This window comes from Acipenser ruthenus, chromosome 17, assembly GCF_902713425.1.
Source record: "Acipenser ruthenus chromosome 17, fAciRut3.2 maternal haplotype, whole genome shotgun sequence".
In the NCBI taxonomy this organism is placed as follows: domain Eukaryota; kingdom Metazoa; phylum Chordata; class Actinopteri; order Acipenseriformes; family Acipenseridae; genus Acipenser; species Acipenser ruthenus.
The window spans coordinates 33817811-33841187 of NC_081205.1; the positions used below are offsets into that span (position 1 = coordinate 33817811).

Here is a 23377-nt window from a genome sequence, read left to right on the forward strand (position 1 = left end):
TAGAGATATCTACTGGAGTGTAACTGTAACCCAGTCCATTCCCAGCACAGTTTCTCTGATGGTGCCCAGCTCTCCACTTATCATTTCAAATTCGACTGAGCTACCCCAGCTCTCCCAGAGGTTGGCACAGCTAATTGTATCCATATTTTTCTCTTTTCTTTTCATCTGAAATAACTCTATTTTTGCTGTAGCCCAGTTCCACCGGGAGCCTTCTCAGAGGGTTGTTTTAATTATTGAACTACTTTTCCGACCTGCAATATTAGATTAGATCTATTTTACATTTACTCTCCCTCTTCCTCAATTTAACTCATTCTGCCAGTACAAATAACAATCAGCTTCTTCAATCAAGTGCCACAGTACATTGAATCCATTTACTACATACAGCATTATAACAGAAATGTCAATGGTTTCTATTGAGCTCACACAAAGTAATCAGTAATTCAAGACACCGTTATGAAGAAATATCTTGTTGTAATAGTTTGTTGTTCCAGCATTTCGATGTACTCACTTCCCCCTGAAGCTGTCTAACTTTGATTTGATTCAGTGGTGCTGTGCAATGCTAACATGTCCATTGTATTTGATTTGATTCAGTGGTGCTGTGCAATGCTAACATGTCCGTTGTCTTTGATTTCATTCAGTGGTGCTGTGCAATGCTAACATGTCCGTTGTCTTTGATTTGATTCAGTGGTGCTGTGCAATGCTAACATGTCCGTTGTCTTTGATTTCATTCAGTGGTGCTGTGCAATGCTAACATGTCCGTTGTCTTTGATTTGATTCAGTGGTGCTGTGCAATGCTAACATGTCCATTGTCTTTGATTTGATTCAGTGGTGCTGTGCAATGCTAACATGTCCATTGTCTTTGATTTCCTCTTACCTCATATCATGCACGGCTGTGACCTTTCAAATCTGCTAGCTCCACCTGTCCTATAGTATAATATATACTGTATAATACGAGATAAGGAAAAGGCAAGAAAATATCTATAATAAATGCTAACTGTCTTGAAACAGTAAACACGCATGATGGCCTTAATGATGCTACTTACTGTTAATTGTAATTTCACTGCAGCAGAGCAATCACTGCCCTCAAATTAACTGATCCAATTACACCTTTTAACACAGATGTGGATTTGGATCTGTTTAGCTTTGCAGATGTGGTTTGTGTAATTCATCAAACGTGGTTGGAAGTGTGAAGTACTGTAAATATCTGCTCTAATTAGTATTGTAATCAGTCCTCCTCCTGAGTCCAGCAGGTGAGTTTGTGCTTCTGCATTATGTGGGAAAGCACAGGACATAAAATGTCAACAGGCATTCAGTGAAAGTGATTGGAAATTACAGAGCAGCTCAGGCTGCAGTAAAGGGCTGGAGCGTCCCCACACGAGCCAGGCTCTTGTTTACAGGACAATTTACCAAGAAACGCACAATTTATTCTTAAATCACGTGCAGAAGCCCTTCTTCAATAGGAGATCCTCTGGCGAGTTGCAGATGGAATCTACAGAGTTTATTGTTTTAAGTTGACCACATGATTCTTTACTCCCCTCCTGGGGCTTGAAGCACTGCACCCACCTCTCCCAATCCCAGTCCAGTGTGACTCTAAACCCAGCCAGCATGCTGGAGAATCAGCACTTCTTCCACAGCTGGCCCTAGCTCTCTACTCCCAGCCGATTTGCTATTTCTATTCCAGGCGCCTCCTTAACAGATGTTAAAAGGAGCTCCTCGTGAAGCAGCTCCTTTCATTGAGGGACTCCCATTTCAATGGAAGCCTGTAAGAGGAGCAGGGGAATCGAACCCGCTGGACCTCCCTGACTGAACAATGCTGGCCCAGGAGCTGCCCCCAAGGGAACTCGAACTGCTTCAGCACACAAAGGAACCTCAACCAATTGCCTGCCGATGAAATCATGGAAACAACAGAGATGCAAGACAGACACCGTGGAAGAGAGTCTGTGTCAACGATTCCTATGAGAGATGTGCTTGAGAGAGGCCAATCCTGGCTTGGTGGCTTCACACAATTAAAATAAAATAATTGAATGTTTGTTTCTTCTTTCATGCAGCAGCAATCCAAGGCATGTGAACTGACTTTATTAAAGCCATCACTATCAGTGCTAGCTGTGTTCCCGAGGTAGCCATGCCATTGGCTGTGCAGCATGCCCAGATGTGTGCTGCACTGCCGTTACAGATTCTGTCCCCTGTCAGTGAGATGAGAAGAGGTTAAAAGCTCTATATCCATGAATGCAGATGAGCCCTGGACTTTTGCACAGCGGTTAAGACTCTCGGTTGCGGTGCGCAGGGTCGCCAGCTCACGCTCAGCTGCCACCCTGTTACAGCAGGGGTATGCAGCTTTAATATACAGTAGTATAGAATACATGCCAATAATTACATTTGCCTCCTCATAAACTCTTGTCCTTGTATCCTTAAGGAGGGAGATGATATTAAGGCTCAGAGCTGTGAGGAGAAAGTTGCTGTAACCAGGACAGTGACCACCTGTCACTGTTTACAGCCTGAAAAACAGAGGCAGGGTTAGCCAGCAGCAGCCGAGGCATGACGCCAGGCACAGCATGCTTATTAATACTTAACTGCAAGCATGCTGTTTAAAACCCGCCCTCTTCAGCACTGTCATTAACAGCACTGTTGAGACTCACTTCTCATGGTCAACTACACCAACAGCCACTGAGCCTTCATATCCACACCACAGCCTCCTAATATCTCAGCGATGACGGCGAAAAACAAACACTCCGAAAACAGCTTTTGTTAAAGTGCAAGAGGTACACTATTTATCTATCTATTCATTTCTAAAATGAAAGTGGAGCCGTTAGCGTTTCAAAGGTGGAACAGCATAACTCGCGAGCGATAGCATTCACATGCACCTAGGTTTTGACAGTGTGTGTGTAATTATATATGTATATTGTAAAGGACTGCACCACTCTCGGGTTCGTTGCCCCTTTAAAAATAGACCCCACACGACAGAAATGGATTTTTAAGCGCTGGTGCGCTATGTTTAATAAACAAAAAATAAACAAAATACAAAACAAACACCTAGCTCTGTACGAGCACTAACTAACACACAGGAACACCCTGGCTAACACGGGACAGCTACGCTGTTTCCCCGTCCTTACAAAACACACTGGTTTGAAACAGCACTTACACTTTCACTCCCGACTGCCAGGAAGCAGAGCACCCCTTTCTGCCTCCTTCTCCTCAGCAGCCTCGAGCAGACTGCCTGCTCTCCTTTTAAACCCCACACCTGGGTCTAATTCCCCAATAAGCCCAGGTGCGGATGATCATTAATAAAACAATTAAACAATTAAATTTAAACAATAAACCAAAAAGTGCATTCTCACATGTTTCTTTTTCAGGGAGGTTTTAACCCCCTCCCTGCTGTCTCTCACAACCCGCTATCTTACACATCCCCCCCTTGTCTTTATAAGACACAGGCCACGAAACGGCCACCTCCTCCCCTAAAACACAACCACCCACCCTCGAGTCCACAAATGTCCATTTTCGCCCTCTTCCACGGGCGAACTCGAGGGTGGATCGGTCCACGTCCCGGCTCAGCCAAGTAGGGACCGCGCACCGGCGACCCCAACGGTTTGACAGGGGCGACCAGAACAACAACCGGGGCACTGGAGGCTGCAGCAGCGAGCAGAGGTCTGCAGCTGGGACCGAGTGCAGCGACGTCCGGTCAGCAAGGGGGAGCGAAGCAGTGACCAGGGGGAGCGTAAGCGACGTCTGGGAGCAGCGCAGCGACGTCTTAGTGTCCTGGAGGAGCGGAGCAGGGGACCAGGTGCAGAACTGTGCCCGATTTTGCCGACTCCTGGGCTCCAGGTCTAGTGACAGGAGGTCCAGGCTAACCGACAGGGTGTCCAGGAGCAAGGGGTGAGGGACCGGACGCAGCGACGCCGGACTGGACCGTAGGGGTGGTGGTCGGGGCTGTGGTGGAGGTATGCTTTTCACCTCCTCCCTGGGCTCCGGAAGCAGCGGCTCCTCCCCTCTGGGCTCTGGCAGCGGCAGCTCCTCCCCTCTAGGCTCTGGCAGCGGCAGCTCCTCTCCTCTGGGCTCTGGCAGCGGCGGAGTTACCCATACCTGCTCCCACTTCTGGAGCAGCAGGTCTAGCTCCGTGGGCTCCGGATCAGGTAGCCCCCAGTCCTGTCTCCACTTCTTTATCTGCTCTTTCTGAGCAGCGGTGTTCCGATTGACCATTTCAATCAACTCCTTTAAATCCATTATTTCTTTTTTTTTTTTTTTTTTTTTTTTTTTGGGTCGTAGGGGCGCCCACACACGTTGCCACCAAATGTAAAGGACTGCACCACTCTCGGGTTCGTTGCCCCTTTAAAAATAGACCCCACACGACAGAAATGGATTTTTAAGCGCTGGTGCGCTATGTTTAATAAACAAAAAATAAACAAAATACAAAACAAACACCTAGCTCTGTACGAGCACTAACTAACACACAGGAACACCCTGGCTAACACGGGACAGCTACGCTGTTTCCCCGTCCTTACAAAACACACTGGTTTGAAACAGCACTTACACTTTCACTCCCGACTGCCAGGAAGCAGAGCACCCCTTTCTGCCTCCTTCTCCTCAGCAGCCTCGAGCAGACTGCCTGCTCTCCTTTTAAACCCCACACCTGGGTCTAATTCCCCAATAAGCCCAGGTGCGGATGATCATTAATAAAACAATTAAACAATTAAATTTAAACAATAAACCAAAAAGTGCATTCTCACATGTTTCTTTTTCAGGGAGGTTTTAACCCCCTCCCTGCTGTCTCTCACAACCCGCTATCTTACAATATGTATATGAAATACACAGCAAACATATTTCCCTTACAGTATGGTATTTTCTTGGCTGTTCATATTGCATGCATGTTTGAGATCTATTTAATAAATGCGTTCACTCTTCATGAATAGATTATAGATACACAGGTTTCGGATGAGGTCCTGTAGGCATTCCTGTTCTCGCTGCCCTTGTCCAGTCTTGCTGAGGCCGGCTCTGTGGTTCCAGTCCTGGGGCTCGGCTTTGCTCATCAAGCTCAGCGGGTCTCTGGCTGACAGACAGAGGCGTCCGGCTCAAGATAATTCAAAGCGCCTCCAGTGACTATCCTGATAAAGCTTAAGGGTCTGCAATATGGTCACCAACAGCAATACAGATAGTGCTGCCATTCATTTATTTAGGCATCACATTGTATACACCTATACCTATAGGACTGCTGACTTTAAACACTGGAGCTAAACAGGGTCACAAGACTGCTGGCTCTTCTGTGGCCACATTAAGTACATTGCAGCTGTGCATAATAACACTATCTGTGTGTAAGTACACCTGTATTTATGAAGTAATTGCGATGTAAATACACAGTCAGGCACTTCATGGAAAGTGTTTGTGATTATTTTTTATATTACTCCTTTCCACCAGCTGGCCAGTTTGAGTGTGTGCTCCCAACCCCACCTTTATCCACTCACCTGCAAGTTAAATATTCAAATGTTCTGCATTAATGATGTAAGTCGAACAAGGTATTTTCCTGTATTAAAACGATTCAATAAAACAACAGGTAATGCTTCTCAAAATCTCTTAAAAAAGTATGACTCAGTTTTCCCTGAATAATGAACGGTTAGCTAGTTTCCATAGAAACCTGCTGCTATGGAAACCCAACGAGGCCCAGCAGCACATAAAAGGAAACTGAGGCCTCTGCATTGGAAATCATATTTTTGATTCATTTTATTATTTGTTTGAATTCTCTGCTTCTATACGTATCACCCACTTGGATGAGCTCATTTAGTGAGCTGCTCATCATTTATTAAGCAGGAAAATAAAATACAGCAGTTCACAGAAACAAGGAATGGAAAGAGATCCGATCAAGGCTGGGCCTGTTCAGAATCTCATTCTCAGTGGTTTCAACTTTTCAACATGTAGCAATACGAAAACAACGCAGAAAACGTATTGGACAAAGTCTTCCTCACTGTCTCCACTGTGGTAATGCATGGCAGTGATGACTTCATAGAGGATCAGTGATATCTCTACACTGAGTGTGGAGCTGGTTGGATTTCCTGATCATTCTGTTTTGTTTGTATCACCCATGCAGGACCACCTAGTTTTCTGATTCTCCTACTGCAAGTAAATAACAGGCTGTATTCCTCAAACAGCAACTGCACTGGTTACACCAAAGACACTCAAGGCTTAGCAACAGGTGCAGCGCTTAAACACAGCTTCCAAACAAACTTAGCATCGGATTGAAAAAACACTATGGTCTGGAAAGAAGGTTGAGGAGTGGCCTTATTGACATCTGAACCAGTGTGCTTGTGCATAAACAGAGAGGACTACTCGACCAACAGAGACCCACAAGTTTAATCTTGAGCTGCAATGTGGGTACAGCGCGCTAGCTGAGGATGATCAATCCAGGGTGTTGCTTGCCAGAAAAGCAGACATCCTGTGTTTAAGATAAGTGAGAGACAGGCAGGCAGGCAGACAGAGAGAAAGTAGCGAATTAATTAGCACCGCTGTTTCAAAGCTGTCAAAAAATGAGGTCAGCCTCAAAGATGAGCTGCAGCATAACTATCTCACAGAAATAAGTGTGCAGAGTACTAAGCTCTGCCTTCCACCAGCTCCACTCATCGAGGAGATGATCTATCCCAGCGCCCGGAGGCACAGCACAGAAGAGCCACATGCTAACTGTGCTGCTGCAATTTAAAAGCGAGGCTAGCTTCTATGAACATCTACCAAACTTCTGTATTAAATATGTATTCTACATTGTGCTATTCATCTTTCAGCTCCACTAATGACACTTCTTATAAAGCGCTGAGGACCATCTCAACCAGATTACATTGCCGTTAGCTCCTAGTAAAGTTCACCACTGAAGGGCATTTGCTAGGTGCTGAGTTAGTGCAGCGTCATGCTTCAAATAAATAAGATACAACTGAGATAAACTACTTCACTTCACTGAAGCTAAATATTAAAACCATGAATATGTTAAATGTCAAAATGTTTTCCTACAAAGGCTTTTTGTTTCCCTGTGTGCATTACAGCTCCTGTAAACATGCTTTCCTGCACCTCCTTATCGAAACCTCTGTCTGGTTTATCATGCAAGGGGAGGTGAACTCCTCCACCCCCCCAGGCGATGTTCAAATCCAGGTTCCTGTGATCCCAATCTAGCTCATTACAAGACCATCTATCCCAAAAAATATCTGGAGGATGTCAAGTCCCAAGTGAATACCGCCGTCCCGATCCATGCCCAGCCGGCTGACCATATAACTAAACTTAGGTTGTGTGTGGCTCTGGTGGGATGCAGCTAGTTCACATCACAAAGCCTCCAGACTAACTGGACATTAGGACGTGACTAGCAGGGAGGGCTGACAGCAGTGCTTTTATATGAGGACCAGTCAGGACTGAACCTGACTGTAGCCAGTGCTGTTAGATTAGAGCTCTTGCTTACAGCCAAAATAACCAAATCCGAACCCTGCCCTTGAACTGACGCATGTATTCCTGTCCTTCCTTCCTTTGCTACTTGCTTTAGTTCTTTCTCAGAAGTTCGAGTGTGTGCTCGTGTGCTGTTCAGCGGCGCTAATGAATGTGTCGAGATTTCACTGGTTAAGCTCTGGCGAGAAGCTGCTGCTGGGATCAATAAGCAAGGCTCTATCTTCTGCTGCAGCCTCTTATCTGCTAAATCTCACTAACACAAAGAGCCGGGGGAGGGGTGGGGGATTAGCTCAAAGGCAAGAGTATAGCGCCTCACAACCCCACAAAGAAAATAACCTTTCTACTGCTCCATTTAAGAAGCTTACAGGGGGGGGGGGGCTCATTATAATTAACATTAAAATTGAACTTTTTGTTAACTCTGAAAACAGGATAGCAGTGGAAGCTTGTGATTAGAGTGCTGGGCTGCAGTGTGGTAGATGGTGGGTTTGCCTAGCTCAGGGGTTAGAGTGCTGGGCTGCAGTGTGGAAGGCAGTGAGTTTGAGTAGCTCAGGGGTTAGAGTGCTGGGCTGCAGTGTGGAAGGCAGTGAGTTTGAGTAGCTCAGTGATTAGAGTGCTGGGCTGCAGTTCAGATCATTTGATTCCATGCTGATTATTTGTCTTCGTCTTTGCTTCAGTATGCTTTAAGAGCTCAGTGATTGCACTACGCAGTGAAAACAAAAGAACAGAAAATGACAAACAATTCTTAATTAGTAGAAAGTTTAAGGTAACAATCTGCAGGCAGTCTCCATTGCTTTAAAGTTGCATTGTTAGTTTGCAGCTGTCATTTGTTTTTTATATGAAAGTGCTTTGAAGTTTCCCAGTACAGCGTACTAGCTCAGTGGTTAGTGCTGTGGTGTTGTGTAGAAGGCGGTGGGTTTGAGGAGCTCAGTGGTTAGTGCTGGGCTGCAGTGCTCTTTCATTCCCTCACTGATTCTCACTGCGTTCTTTAGCGCTGTTTCTCTTGTTTTCTTTGTCTCCCCTGACAGATTTCGAGGGTGAGATTGGCAGGCACCACTTTTCAGGCTGGATGATTTCTTTTGTATTGGTCCTGCGCACAGGTTCTCAGGGGAGCAGCGTGATCTTCACACAGAGAGCTGTGATGAGAGACTAACAAAGCAGACAGAGAGTCTCTCTCTCTCTCTCTCTCTCTCTCTCTCTCTCTCTCTCTCTCTCTCTCTCTCTCTCTCTCAATACATGATTACAACAAAGTACATGCAAGTTTTGCCAGGGTGCAAAAGAGGTCTTAATTCCTTTACCAGTTTTTTTCCTCCATATACGGATGTGTTTTCATTCCTGACCCACAGGTTCTCACAGGAGCTGCTCTGTGTCAAAGACGCACATTCTGTCCAGGATTTGAACCTGATCCATCAGTCAGGTTGTAGCTGCGGTACTGGATCTTACCTCCTCTCTGCTGGTCATGTTTAGGGTATTTGATTTAGGGTACATGATTTATATGATCTGGCATGCCCTTCACTGAAGGACTCCCATAATCCTCATCCACATTCCTTCTCACAATCCTCCTCCACATTCCCTCTCACAATCCTCCTCCACATTCCCTCTCACAATCCTCCTCCACATTCCCTCTCACAATCCTCCTCCACAGTGAGCGGCCCACTAGCACCAAAGCAGGAACCGCATCTTTCATTCCTTCCAGTTATTATAAAACCTTTATTTTACTAGGAAATCACATTGAGATAAAAACCTCTTTTTCAAGTGAGTCCTAGCAAGAAAGGTAGCAAAAGTACAATAACATATTACAATATAAATACAAAAATAAAATACTTTTAAAACACAGACAAGTCATACTCAATACAATAAACAATCAGTTAGTGAAAATCAATTAGGTGACGAGTAATCAACTTCTTTAAACAAGCACAACTCTCTCTCAATTAGATAATCATGCAGCTTACTCTTGAATTGTACTGAAGTTATTTGGGACTACAAGTTAAGTTTAGACTGTAAGTCATTCAGTACGCACTTTAGGAACCATAAAATAGTGTGGAGTAGTGGTTAGGGCTCTGGACTCTTGACTGGCGGGTCGTGGGTTCAATCCCAGGTGGGGGACACTGCTACTGTACCCTTGAGCAAGGTACTTTACCTAGATTGCTCCAGTAAAAACCCCAATATATAAATAGGTAATTGTATGTAAAAAATAATGTGATAACTTGTATCAATTGTAAGTCACCATGGATACGGGTGTCTGCTAAGTAATAAATAAATAAATAATAATAATAATACAAGCGACTGTAAAGTATTCATTTATGTATGGAGGTAGCTTACATAGAATAGCCTTGTATAAAAAAATATACCAGTGCTTCAACCTTTGCAATGCCAAAGAGGTTTCAGCCAACCAAACCATATAACACACAATGATTGAGTGCTGTAACTTGAATTGGTAATATATCTCAAGGCTGCATGATGAGTATTATTATTATTATTATTATTATTATTATTATTATTATTATTATTATTTGTTTCTTAGCAGACACCCTTATCCAGGGCGACTTACAATCGTAAGCAAATACATTTCAAGTGTTACAATACAAGATATATGGGATCCAGTTTGCTTAATGTTAAGGGCAATGCAAACCTATAGACTGTGTCACCATAATCAATTTGTGGTAGAAATATACAAGCAATTATCCTTTTTTTGTAACTACAGAAAAAACAAGATTTGAGTCTATACAGAAAACCTAGCACAAATTTCAAGTTCAAGATTACTATCCAGCCAAATACCCAGATACTTATAGCTGTCAACTAACTCAATGGTTTTGTTATCTAAAGTGACTGAAGATGAATCGATAGTAGCATTTGTCCTTGTAGCAAAGAATACCATAACTTTTGTCTTACTAGAGTTTAAAAGAAGCTTTAAATTAATTAAACCTCAAAATCAAATTGCAAATTTTCGATTGTCAAAGAGGGGGAGTGTTTACATGAATATAAAATGGTATCATCTGCATAGAGATGGTACTTACAATATTCACCGATATTATTAATATATAGAATGAACAATAACAGACCAAGAATTGATCCTTGAGGAACACCCTTATTTAACAAAGCAGATTTGACATCAGATTTGCATGTTTATCAATCTGAGATCTATTAGTAAGGTCGTTTAGAAACCATCCAGACGCTTGCAATCCAATATCAGTACTCAATAATCTTTCGTTGAGTATTGCATGATCAACCGTATCAAAAGCCTTGGAGAGATAAATAATTAAACATACATGTTGATTTCTTATCTAAAGCCATTAAAATTAATGGCAGCCCTGTAGGCATCTCACGTTTCCATAGCAACATCACTTCTTAGTCAATACCGGATGTTTGTTTCCATGGAAACCAAGCCCCAGTGAATTTTCTGTCTGAAAGATCCGGATTCCACTTGTTACTGTGGCTAGAACAGTTCCTGCTTTATAATGCTGTGAATGCAGCCAGGCTCCCGAGATCCTAAGAGCAGCTGAACCTTAATTAAAGAGGCTTCATCCTGAAACTAAGATCTGATTAAGGTGTTAAAAATGTTAAATCAATGCAACTCAAGCTGTGAGCTATCTAGTGACAGATGCACCTCTCTCAGCAGTATTAGTTTTATTCCTGACCATCTTGTCAAAGCATGCAGACAGAATTCCAGGAGCTGCTCAAAACAGCCCTTCAAATCAAGAGCGATGAAATGGGGAAAAACATCCTTATTAAAATGAAAAAGACACTCTTAAACGCCAGCAGTAGAAGTAGATTATTAAACATGTGCTGAAGCTTCCTCCCCCAGTGCCCCTCTCTAACAATGTCTCTGAAATACATGATGCTTTTCCCAACACTGCACCTTCAATTATTTTTAAAGTCAATGCAGCGCTACACCTTTAAGGCACATGAAGCGGCAAATCCTCCAAACAAAAGCAGCTGGCAGATGTGTCTGGATCGCAGTGTAACCATCAGTACAGGAACAAATAATCCCCTCCTCCTAATCCACAGAGAACACAGAACTCTGGAACAGGAGGATGGGCCCCTCCGTTCTGAGTACACATCCCTACACTAATATTACCATTGTCCTTCCCATGTGAACAAGAAGCACTGCGATTAGTGGACAAAATACTTTCTTAGGGTGCTTTATTTCCATTATAACTGCATTGAAGTTTATTCTCATATGGAATTATGAATTTCTTGATATATTTGTTCAGATGTTTATTTTCAGCTGTAGGTATGTTTATACTGTATAAACATGTATATCATACAACATAATGTACCATGTATTAAAAATTGACTCTACTATGCTATATTATATAGGAACTGGGGTTAAAGAGGGGTCTGGAACAGCAGTTCATAAATGACTGAGCCCTCCTGCTGCATTCTGAAGTTCATCAGGGATACAATGAAGGCAGACCCATGCCAATGACCCAGCGGTAGTCTTGGCGTTTATTCAATCACAGTACCACAGCACGCAGTATTAGTCCAGTATCTTTCTCTCTCCCTCTGATGAAGGCTCTCTGCTCACAAGGCTTGTCACACATCAGGACACATTTGTGTGCCAGTGGCGCTTCAGGAAAACATGTCAGCTGAGATCCACACAGTTACACTCCCTGTCCTGCGCCCTAGTGCTCTACTTTCCAATTGCACCTCCACTATATATCCTGCAAAGAAACACAAAGAACCAGCTTGAAAGAGCTTCTGCAAATCAACGGTCTGTGAGGACCGTTTCTCTCCTGGAGTTCAGCATTTCCTGTGGTTGTTGATATGGCCACACAATGTGAGCTGGACAGAGGGGCTCAGGATGTATACTGAGCCGCTTTGAAAGTACTTATTACAGTTTTTGTTTGTTTGTATTTTACACAGAAGGCTGAAGGTGTAGGGAAGAGGAGAAGAAAAACAAATGTAAGAACGAGGTGACAGTCAGTGTGTCAGAGAGAAAAGTGATTCAATGTCAAACCTGCTTGCCCCCCCCCACACACTGAGACACACGCTGACACACACACACACACACACAGACACACACACAAAGCGATTCAATGTCAAACCTGCTTTCCCCCACACAGACACACACACACACACCCCTCATGATCCCAGCCAGTGACTCAGCCCTGCGTTGGCATTCCCCTCACTCTCTGTCCTTGCGGCTCCTCTGAACTGGAGCTGAATGATTAGCCAGCAATCAGTCCCTGCGCCACAGTGCTGATGCAGCAGGGAGCTGCAGTACCCACTGCAGCACACACACAGAGACAGGGAGCGAGAGGGGGGCACAGCGGATACAGCAGTAAGCCAGGGAATGGTAATATACACTCGGAAACAATCCACACCCGTTGAACAGGCAGAGGGCACAACATAGACACTGGATGGAAGTCCGATGCCTCCCCTCATGCTTTTCATCTCTGCTACTGGGACTGAGTTGCTCTAAAGCAGCACAGTCTTACAGGAACAGCTGGGTTACATCTGCACTCTTTACAGTTCAGATCATACCTGCTTGCATGCCAATGCACAGTCTGGGTTTAGGAGTGTATTTCAGGGGCTGGCACTTCATACTCTGTATGTACCATTCATTTTGGCGACTTTGTAGTTCTACAGTAACTGTCAGACTAGTGTATGATGGATATAGGCATATCACACTTAACTTTTGTGCTCCGTTACAAAACTTTTTCTAACACAAACATGATGACCCCGACATGATCATCGTTTCGATCTGAAACAGATTTTTCATCAGGCCTCTTGATGCCAGTCCTGAACTGCAAACCCCAAGGATTCAGGGATGAAAGCCAATATTCAAAGAGGCTGCACCCTGAACAGCACAACTACAGTACAGCTGGAATGGAAACTGTGATCCAGTCAATTAAAAGAACTCCCGGCACCCATTAGGGCTCCCCTTCAATGGGGGTGGTGTAGGGAGTGTGAGTGAGGGAGAGGGGGAAGATGAGAGGCAGAGAGAGAGAGAGAGCCTGCAAACGGATATACGCAGTGCCATCACTCAGCATAATCAAAGCATTGTAAACAAGACTAAAGGTTAGGGATTCAAAGTGTTTGTAGACGCCGATATACCAGAGTGTTGTCCTGGCAACGGAGAGGGTGACTCATGCTGGATGCAAGGCTGAGAAACACATTTCACACCTCAGTGAGCCAGGCTGCGGAGTTAACCCTGCGAGGTGCGGGAGGAATGGGAGAAGAGTGGCGGCCTCAGTGCCACAGTGTTTCGGGAAAACATGACTTGCCCCATCAAGCCCCCAGTGTCGTGTGTGTATGCGTATATATCTGTGTTGTGTTGGGAGCCCTTGCTGGATTAAAGGGATACCCTGATCTACTTCCTCTACTGTACCAGCTCCCCCTGCATGGGGACAATATGCAGTTTGGGAGGTGGGGGGGATGGGGACGGGGACAAGAAACAACTCCCTGTGTGTGCACATTCCTCCCAGTCTGCTCACTGTTTCACCACACAGCTCAGACACTCCCTGTGTGTGCACATTCTTCCCAGTCTGCACACTGTGCCTAATGCGAGCATTAGAGGCAATTAGTCAAGGAACTTGTCTTGGAGTCCCAAGGTACAGGAAGAAGCCCCTCTCACTGTGCTCAAGAGGAGAGCTGTTTCAGGGAGACTTCCCTCTGCCTTCAGACTCTCCTGTCTTGTTTGCTCATAGACAAGTTGAGAGCTACTTGAGTTTGTGGCTTTGTGTGCACTTCCTGAAATAAATCCCATAGCCAAAGCAGGACGTTGTTTGTTTGCAGTGGTGTCTGTGCAGGTCAGGTACAGTGCAGTATAGACATATGATACAGTAGGGTTATACTGTAAGAATGTGCTTTCCAGACTGAGCTGTGTTTTAATGCAGGGGAGTAGAAGCGCTTTTGAAGCCTCTACAAAGCCAGTTTCATTTGCGTCACGCTGAGAATTTTCAAAAGGATTTTTTTTTTTTTTTTTTTTTTTATATAATGTAAAATTCACAAAGTGGCTCCTGATGAAAATGCTGCTCCTGCTCTCAGCGTCTCTGGGTCTCGCAGAGCCCGCTGCTCATTAGCTCACTGTCAGTCTCGCTCTCGGGGGGGGGGGGGGGGGGATGAATTCAATATGAAATCCTCATTCCCTCGCTTAATATCTCTCGCTTAGTATCTCTCATTCCCTCGCTAAGTATCTCTCAGTCTACATGCTGGTCACCAGACTCATATCAGTTACTTAATTACATAATGTAGATCACGGTTGTAGATTTGGTACAGCATGCAGTGCTACACACAAGAGGAGGAGGGGTTTGTCAAAAATACAATCTTGTACTATAGAGCTCTTGCACTATAGAGCTCTGTGTGTTTGTACTGTGTACAAACTGAGGGATGCATGGAACATCAACTAAAATCACACTCATACAAACCTACCCGTTTAACAGCCAATTAACTGACCGACGACTAACTGTCCCAGGTCTTTCCCACCACACAGGTAACCACATGCCACGCTGTTCCGTGGGCCAGCTCTGCATAGCCCTGGCTCACAATGGGGACATACTCTGGGTGTTTTGTTGCACGTTGTTGAAATGTGATTGGATAATAAACTCAGCTAGCAGTCACACATACAGAGAGGGTGTGCAGGCCATTGGCAGTGGATCAGCCCAGCACAGCTAACCAACACTGCTCTGATGAGATCCAGGGACTTCACCGCCAATCCCAGCTGGAATCAGATCCAGGTCCACCACTCTCCCCTGTACACTTGCACAGCAATGACTTTTCTAGAGCTGTAGTAGTGTTGAAGAACTGGATTACTGAGCCGCACCCTGCAAACAGCCAAGGGACTTGGAGCGGGGTGGTTGGGGTGGGAGAATGTCGGCAGCAGCAGTGTGGAGTAGGGTTTAGGGCTCTGGACTCTTGACCGGAGGGTTGTGGGTTCAATCCCAGGGGGGGACACTGCTGCTGTACCCTTGAGCAAGGTACTTTACCTAGATTGCTCCAGTTAAAAACCCAACTGTATAAATGAGTAATTGTATGTAAAAATAATGTGATATTGTGTAACAATTGTAAGTCGCCCTGGATAAGGGCGTCTGCTAAGAAATAAATAACAATAATAACAATAATAATGTGCGTTGCTGAAAATGATTGTGGGTAATGCCAAATACAGAACTGTGCTTCAGAGTGTGAGATTCAGTCCTTCACCGGTGATTTCAGCAGTGAAACCACAGAAACAGAAAACAATCTTGGCAATCCTATTTTTTGGAGCGAGCAGATATATATATATATATATATATATATATATATATATATATCAGTGTAGAGTTTGAAGTAGGGGCGACGGACACAGCGATTATCGGAATTACATCATTACCAGGATGCATTGCAAGCGTCTTTGTGCAACTGGATGGAATTGCTGACTTCTATTTTATCCAACTAAACAACTTGTTACAACCGGATGACCTTTTCCCGCCTGCAAAGAGGGTCAGGTCGTCTGCCTGGACATATTTTGGCTACAAAAGAAAGATGGTGCAGTTAAAGAAGACGTGCCCCTTATTGTAGGATCTGCAGCTCAAGGAGGAATCGCGTCAAATCTCTTTAGCCACCTCAAGCAGCATCATCCCATCATTTATGCAGACATTTCCAAAGTAAGTTCAGTGAGGATAACTTAGAGATAGTACACTAGTGAACGACGGCAGGGTTTTTAAGCCTGCAGAGGACAAATGACAGCAAACAGAAGAGGACTTTTCCTTAAAGTGCTCACCGATAAAAAAATCATTTGAAAAGTTGTGTCACTTGTGTATCGATAAATGAAATGCAGAGAGGTAACCTCTTCTTTATGTCAGATTATTATTATTATTATTATTATTATTATTATTATTATTATTATTATTATTATTATTATTATTATTATTTTTGTTGTTTGTTTCACTAGTATGGTAAGTGTGAATAAAAAGCAATAGTCTGTTTTCTTCAGTATTTGTTCATACTGTGAACACACACATTCAGATAAAAGGAAAATAATGCTTACATTTAAATTGAAATATTAATTAAGACATGATTTGTCATGTAAGACTGTCCTTGTAAAAAAATATATTGCAACATGTTGCTTTCAAATCGACACAAAAGCTGACAACCACATGTACATTTCTAAAAGTATACTGTTTTTGTTTGTTTGTATTATTGACTTCCATGAACCCATAGCCCTAACTAAGTAAAAGAGAGGTTTCAGATTTATGAAAGTACTTTACACAATAACAAATCTGTTCTGAGTGTGTTGCTAATTTGGAATTCTGTTTTGGATATTATTAATAGGTCAACATTTCTGGGAGACATTGTCATGGTGTGCAATAAAAACCACAGATTTGTGTTTATTTGCACGTTTTGTTTGTTTTAAATTGTTCTTTAAAAAATAGGTTCTAGCGTGATATTATGATAACCGTGGTATTTTTTGGCAAGGATATCAAACCGCGGACATTTCTTACCATCCCACCCCTAGTTTGAAGTGTTGAATGTGAATGCAGGGATTTATACAGGAGGCACACATTTCACTGAAGAGCACCACAGAGCAGGGAGATGACGCTGGTCATGAGGTGGTTGTGCATTTTCCACTATCAAACCTTTGACCTCTTGTGACTTCAGCTGGATTGGAACCCAGGCTCACAATGCTGAGTGGCTGTGCTCCTCATGGCATCCCACATTTCCCTCAGCTTCTTCCTGGGGATTGTGCACAGTGAGGCTGGCGAGAGTCACAGTTGTACTAAACAACAAAGAGACAATGGCAGCAGCCAGTCTTGCGGTGAAGTATCTCTCAAGGTGTGCAGTGGCGACATGCCCAGAATATGTAGCTGCGAAGCTCACTGCCAGTCTCAGAGTGAGCTGGAAGCAGATAGCGTAGGACCCTGCGCGGCACGATCACCAATCCTCCCCAAAGCCAAACAGGCAGTGGACAAACATCCTCCGCACAGCCAGGCAGGCAGAGGACAAACATCCTCCGCACAGCCAGGCAGGCAGAGGACAAACATCCTCCGCACAGCCAGGCAGGCAGAGGACAAACATCCTCCCCACAGCCAGGCAGGCAGAGGACAAACATCCTCCCCACAGCCAGGCAGGCAGAGGACAAACTGCTGTGCTTTCTGCAGAGGACCAGTCCAGAGCACTGTAAATGGAGATAGGAGAATGAAATGGGGTCACTCACACACGGGTACTGCACAAGCCATCTTACTAATTAATGAATAATATTTAAATAAATGAATGAATTGGCAGCTGCTCCGTGCACAAGGGGAGCAGCCTGAACCAGCAGAGAGATCTGTGGACACTGACTGGAGGAACTCCGTAACTTTCTGATTTGCCATGTTTTTGGACGCTAATTTACCAGACCTCTCTGTGCTTTACTTGGCTTCCCTGTGCTTTACCATGCTTTCACTGTGATTTAATACACTTGGCTGTGCTTTTACTATGGGAAACTTTAACCCTGTTTTTTACTATGCTTTGCAATATCTCCCTATGCTTTACAATGCTTTCACATTGCTGTGCTTTCACTACAGTGTATGTATTTGTGCAGCTGTGTCTCGTACCTGCCGCACCGTCTCGCCGGTCTCCGGAGACACGCGCCAGGGTTCTTTCTCCTCCACCATCATGGCGTTCAGCGTTTCCTTCTCCAGCACCACGTCGAAGCTGCCCTCTGCAAAGGTTAGCAAGCGGGCGTCCATCTGACGCCAGTCCATCCCTGGACAGCCTCTGTGCCGCGCCGCCATGGCCTTGATACACACTGCAGAGTAGTCGATGTTGGTGATGGAGGTGAAGCCACAGCTGTGCATGTCGGAGCTCATCGAACTGTTCCCACAGCCTGCAGCAGAAGAACAGCAACAGTCACATGACTGCACTCGACAGCACAGGCCATGCAAGCATGTGGAGCCGTAGCAAGTGCAGATTATGAATTTGCTATTCCAACTCCAGTTATAGTCAGTGTGCTGGTATCTGCTGCCATTGCTTTACACATACAACAGCGTCGAAGCATCCGCACTGCGGCTGGTAAAACATGGGGGGCATGACCTTCTGCTTTACAGATTGACGTGAAAATCAACAGGGACCAAGACCCAAAGCTGACCTGGAGCTGAAAAGTGCAAGTGCTTGCATGTCACCTTGCTCCCCTGTGTGCCAATGAGCTCTATCTCCTTACTGAGTAACGCAGGGTGAAGGACACACACAGATCTTATCTATTTGGTCTCTTGGAAGGATGAATGGACAGAAAGCATGTTTTACAATCACGCACAATAAAGTAAGAATTATCAAATCATGTTCTCTGCAAATGTGAGAGTGTAGTGAAATAATGAAATACTCTGAATCATAAGTGATCCACTGCAATGAGAGACAGAGACAGCAAGAGAGAGACAGACAGAGAGACAGACAGAGAGCGAGAGAGAGAGACACACACACACAGACAGACAGACACTGTCAGCAGGTGAATTTTATCACTGCAGCAGCACGCCATATGGACCAGTCTAACGAGGGATTGTGAAACTGTTAGAATCAACATCACACTTGAGCGCCTCAAACAATACAATCTGGAGCCCAGTCTGATTCAAATAACAACAACAGGCTCCGGCTTCCAAACAGCCCTCTCTCAGTAATGCAACTTTATCCCTCATGCTGGCAGGCTGAGGCTCAGAGTTACACAATTAATAAGCACACACAACATGTCAGTTTGGAAACAAAACTGCACTCTTTAACAGAGCATCCCCTGAATGAATCTCTTCACGTCACATGCTGCCCAACCGAAGTACAGAATTTTCAAACAATGTTGCTATTTAGACTGCTACAATATTCCCAAATATTTTGCATTTGGAATATTCTAATCTAACAGAATTTCAGAAGTGTTTTGAACGATATACAGCAGATTTGTGATTATTGCTTATTGATACACATGCCTGCGTTCGCAACCCAGAATCACACACAGAATGCTTAACAGTCAATCAGCAACAAACAGCAGAGAAAGCTCTGGATCAGGTCAGGTCCACCTACCCTCATACAAACAGTAACCAACTAGACAAACCCCATTCACATCCAACCCGCTGGAGCCCCCCCCCCCCCCCCCTCACAGTGCAAACCCACCCTGCAGAGCTCCCTGTACACTGTTCTGATCCACACTGTGAAAGTTTGTTTCAATAAGATGTAAGCAATCATTTGTGTTGGAATCAGGTCTCTAGATTCATGCCACTGTAAAGGACTTTGTGACACATTATGAGTAAGGCAAGGGTTATTTTCGTATTTGTTTTTGTTCTGTGTTTACACTATTGTAGAGACTAGTTGGCTCTGTATGTGTGTCTCTAAGTGTGCGTGTGTTTCAATGAAATGTAACTTACTGTGCCTTCACATAAACAGCTGACTCCAGTCTCCACTGATTCCCATCTGTCACTTTTCACAAATGGTTAATAAAATCACAAACCTGTTGATAAAAGAAGTAAACAAACTTCATTGTGTGTGACAGACTGTCCTGCCTGTGTGTGAATGTGCTGGGGAAGGATCTGTAAACACTTGGAGATAGTCCTCTACTTGGGAGATGTAGGTACCCGTAAGTTTCAGTGGGCTTCCCTGTAGAAGGGATTTGTTCACAAAGACAGAATGTCCCTTTCAATACCTGCGTTCCATACACCATGGAAGACTGCAAAACCCATTTGAAAAGATGCCTGCTGATGCTGTGCTGTGTGGGGAGTACCTGGACTGCTGCCCCCGTCTCTGCTGTAGTCCGTGAAAATGACAGCCCATTACAGCATGGACACACAACACAGTAAGGAGTGGTGAGGCTTGCAGCCAGCGTGCTCACAGCACAAGCTGCCAGGCATGCAAGTGAGAAGGTGCGACATGAACATGAAGAAGGGCTGTGCGGTTTCCTTTCTCCGACACCCCTGGGAGATGCTGGTATTTTAAACACTGTGACTAACGCTTATTAACACCCCCCGGAAGTCATTAGAAGTTAGCGGCTCCACACACAGGATTAGCCTCCTAATGAGGCGTCTCATGCTTGCAGCACTCACACCTCTAATGCAACACCTCCCCATCCTCACCTCCCTGTACTAATAGAGCACAATATGAAATATGTGAAGCAGGCAAGGAATCGAACACGGATGCAGGACTGGGGGCCAGTCAGGGAGTTCCAATGAGGGTTCCAAAAGGACGACGTGTGCACAGTGGAAACGAGGGGTGTGGCACATGGAGTTCCACTTCCAGGATGTTTTCATCCATTCCAGGTATTGCAATGAGCTGCACAGCATCACTGCAGAGGTCACTTGACAATTAACGCTTGAAGCGAAACCTGGAACGGCTCAAATGAGAAATGAATAGATTTTTTGTCAGTTGAAAAACGAGATAATGGACTAGAAGGCACAGAAAAGATGAGATATTTGAAGAGGGCAAACGGTGAGATGGCTTCCCAGGTCGAATCATCGCATTGTGGTGCACTGGATTTATCAAAACGGGGAGGTGGTTCTCAGGAGGGGAGGAGTTAAAGGTTCCTGTTATTATACAGACGCACTCGCTCTCTCAAGAGACTGAATGTCACCCAATCTGTGAGGCTGGCATTCGAAATGTCACGTCTGACTCATCCCCGTTACCGTGGCGACCCAGGCATCCCAGCCATGCAGTACCTGGGGAAGCTGTGGAGCTCTTGACTGCCTGGTTTATCAGCGGTGACTGGAGCCTTCAACAGAGACAGCATCAGCCTGGGGTTAGGAATAACATCCTCCCCCTTGAGAGGTGATATGAACCTGCTCATGTGTGTTGAACGTTGACGGGGGTAAGGCACGGAGCTCCTGGACGTTTTCCAAATCTCAAACCTGCACCTGAACATTTCAAATGCTCTAGATTGTCAATCGAAAACAATTTGTTTATAATCAGCCAACCAGCTATCTCCTTCTACAAATATATTGCTACCAAGCCTCTGTTTCGTACTGTCCAGTACATTAACATAACATTCAGAAGAACACAGTATGGCAGGGAATAGGTATTTGTGTGAGGCTTCAGACTGGAAGAGCATCATATAAAATGCAATCCACAAGGAAAATAATCACCATGGAAACGCAGGGTAGCAACTCAGGCTGCTCCTACGTGTACAATTCTGAACATTTATTGAAGTGGGAGCAGCAAAATTAGCAAAGGATCTGTATCCAGTTAAATACAGTACCTGTACAACATGGCCTAAAAGCAAATTAACCAAATTAATAAAAACTACCAAATCGTGCAATAGCGAGTGAAACACTGTATACAAACAAAATGATGCTTTAGCTGTAATGCTGTACCCACGCTGTACCCACGCGCTGTACCCCCGCGCTGTACCCGCGCTGTACTGGCGCTGTACCCACGCTGTACCCGCGCTGTACCCACGCTGTACCCGCACTGTACTCTGTTTCTAGAAGCTCGAAGTCTTGCTCAAAGCAAGTTGCAGCCCAAAAGGCCTGATTCATGAGCCATCATCAATACACCACAGCTAGACAGGCCAGCCTCCAGCCTCCATCAACAAGGCACAGCCGCTGATCTTCTCAGGGGAACAGGAAGGTGACAAACCACAGCAGAAACACTGGGAACACTGCAGCTGCGTCACACACAACTAATGAGCCTTTAAAGAGCTTTGAAAGCTGAAACATGCTGGGCAGGTTCACCCTTGTGTGTGGTACAGTAAGAGAAGGCGCTGCAGGAGGGCATGTGACCGGCTGCAGAGTGTCATTCATTTTCAATTGCTAGCCTTTTGTTGTGCTTGTTTCATTGTCAAAGTACAGTAACATGTGGAGATATAAAAAAAAGTCTTCATCCAGCCTGACGTCAGGGACTCAGGCGGTCACTGGACAGTATGTAAGCCAGACAATGTTTAATTATTATTTCCAGCTCAATATGTTCGGAAAAGCAGAACAGTAAAGCACAGCATGGTAAGCTGCAGGAAACAGAACTGGGGTAAATAACCCATGGTACACCTGGAATTAAGACTCTGCATCGTAATGTCCTCTCCACTGAACTAAAACCGTATTCTGTGGCAAATCTATGGAGGTGCCAGATACCATTAAGTAGAACGGGAACTGAGGGTCAAACCTCCTCTGCAGGAATCAATGTCTCTGCGAGCATACAAGACTTTTTTTCCCCCCAAAATCACACGGCATGGAAATTATCGATATCAAACAATATCGATATCATATCAAATATTGATGTTGGAGCCCTACCCACACACACACACACACACACACACACACACACACACACACACACATATATATATATATATATATATATATATATATATATATATATATATATATATATATATATCACACACACACATATATAAACAGACAGCATCTCCCACTTCAGTAAATGTTCAGAATTGTACATGTAGGAGCAGCTTGAGTTGCTACCCTGCGTTTCCATGGTGATTATTTTCCTTGTGGATTGCATTTTATATGATGCTCTTCCAGTCTGAAGCCTCACACAAATACCTATTCCCTGCTATACTGTGTTCTTCTGAATGTTATGTTAATGCCCTGGACAGGACGATGAAAGCCTATCTTACAGCGCTCAGCTACTGGTTCAAGATCTTTGGCATGTTCAGTCAGTGCTCAGCTCTTAAGAAGCTCATGAAGAGTTGGAGCTGTGTCAGGAGTCGCTCCTCTATACATACTCAGGGTTTCGTGTGCCATCCGCTGGGTCAGAATGTTTATGGAACCCCACAGGCTTTTTTGACAGTGACAATGCTACCCATGTTAATATGATGAGAAAAGCTGGCAAGCGATCTTTTAAAGAATGACACTAATATAAACGTTATGATGGTTCCCAGGAGGACTCTGCTGCTACAGTACAATCCGCACTACTCACTGCTTGCTTGTCAAGGTGTGAATTGGAAAGGGTTGAGGAGAGCCAGCCCCTGTGCCTGCCGTTTCTGCCTGCTTGCCTCCCTCCCTCCCTCCCTCTCTCTCTCCCCCTCTCTCCTCTGCCTGCTTCTCTCCAGTACTGCAGACTCCTCTCTTTCTCTGCAGACTCCGACTCAGGTACT

The 23377-nt window shown here is 44.6% G+C and overlaps 1 protein-coding gene across 1 annotated transcript in view; it reads right to left on the reverse strand.

The window, feature by feature from the left end:
• The window catches only part of LOC117423031 (EEF1A lysine methyltransferase 4-like), a 37443-nt gene that overhangs the window by 3184 nt on the left and 10882 nt on the right, over positions 1-23377 (reverse strand). The window contains exon 3 of the mRNA XM_034038376.2: positions 17919-18190. Within this exon, the coding sequence (XP_033894267.2) occupies positions 17919-18190 (272 nt within the window). The remainder of the gene's footprint in view (positions 1-17918; positions 18191-23377) is intronic.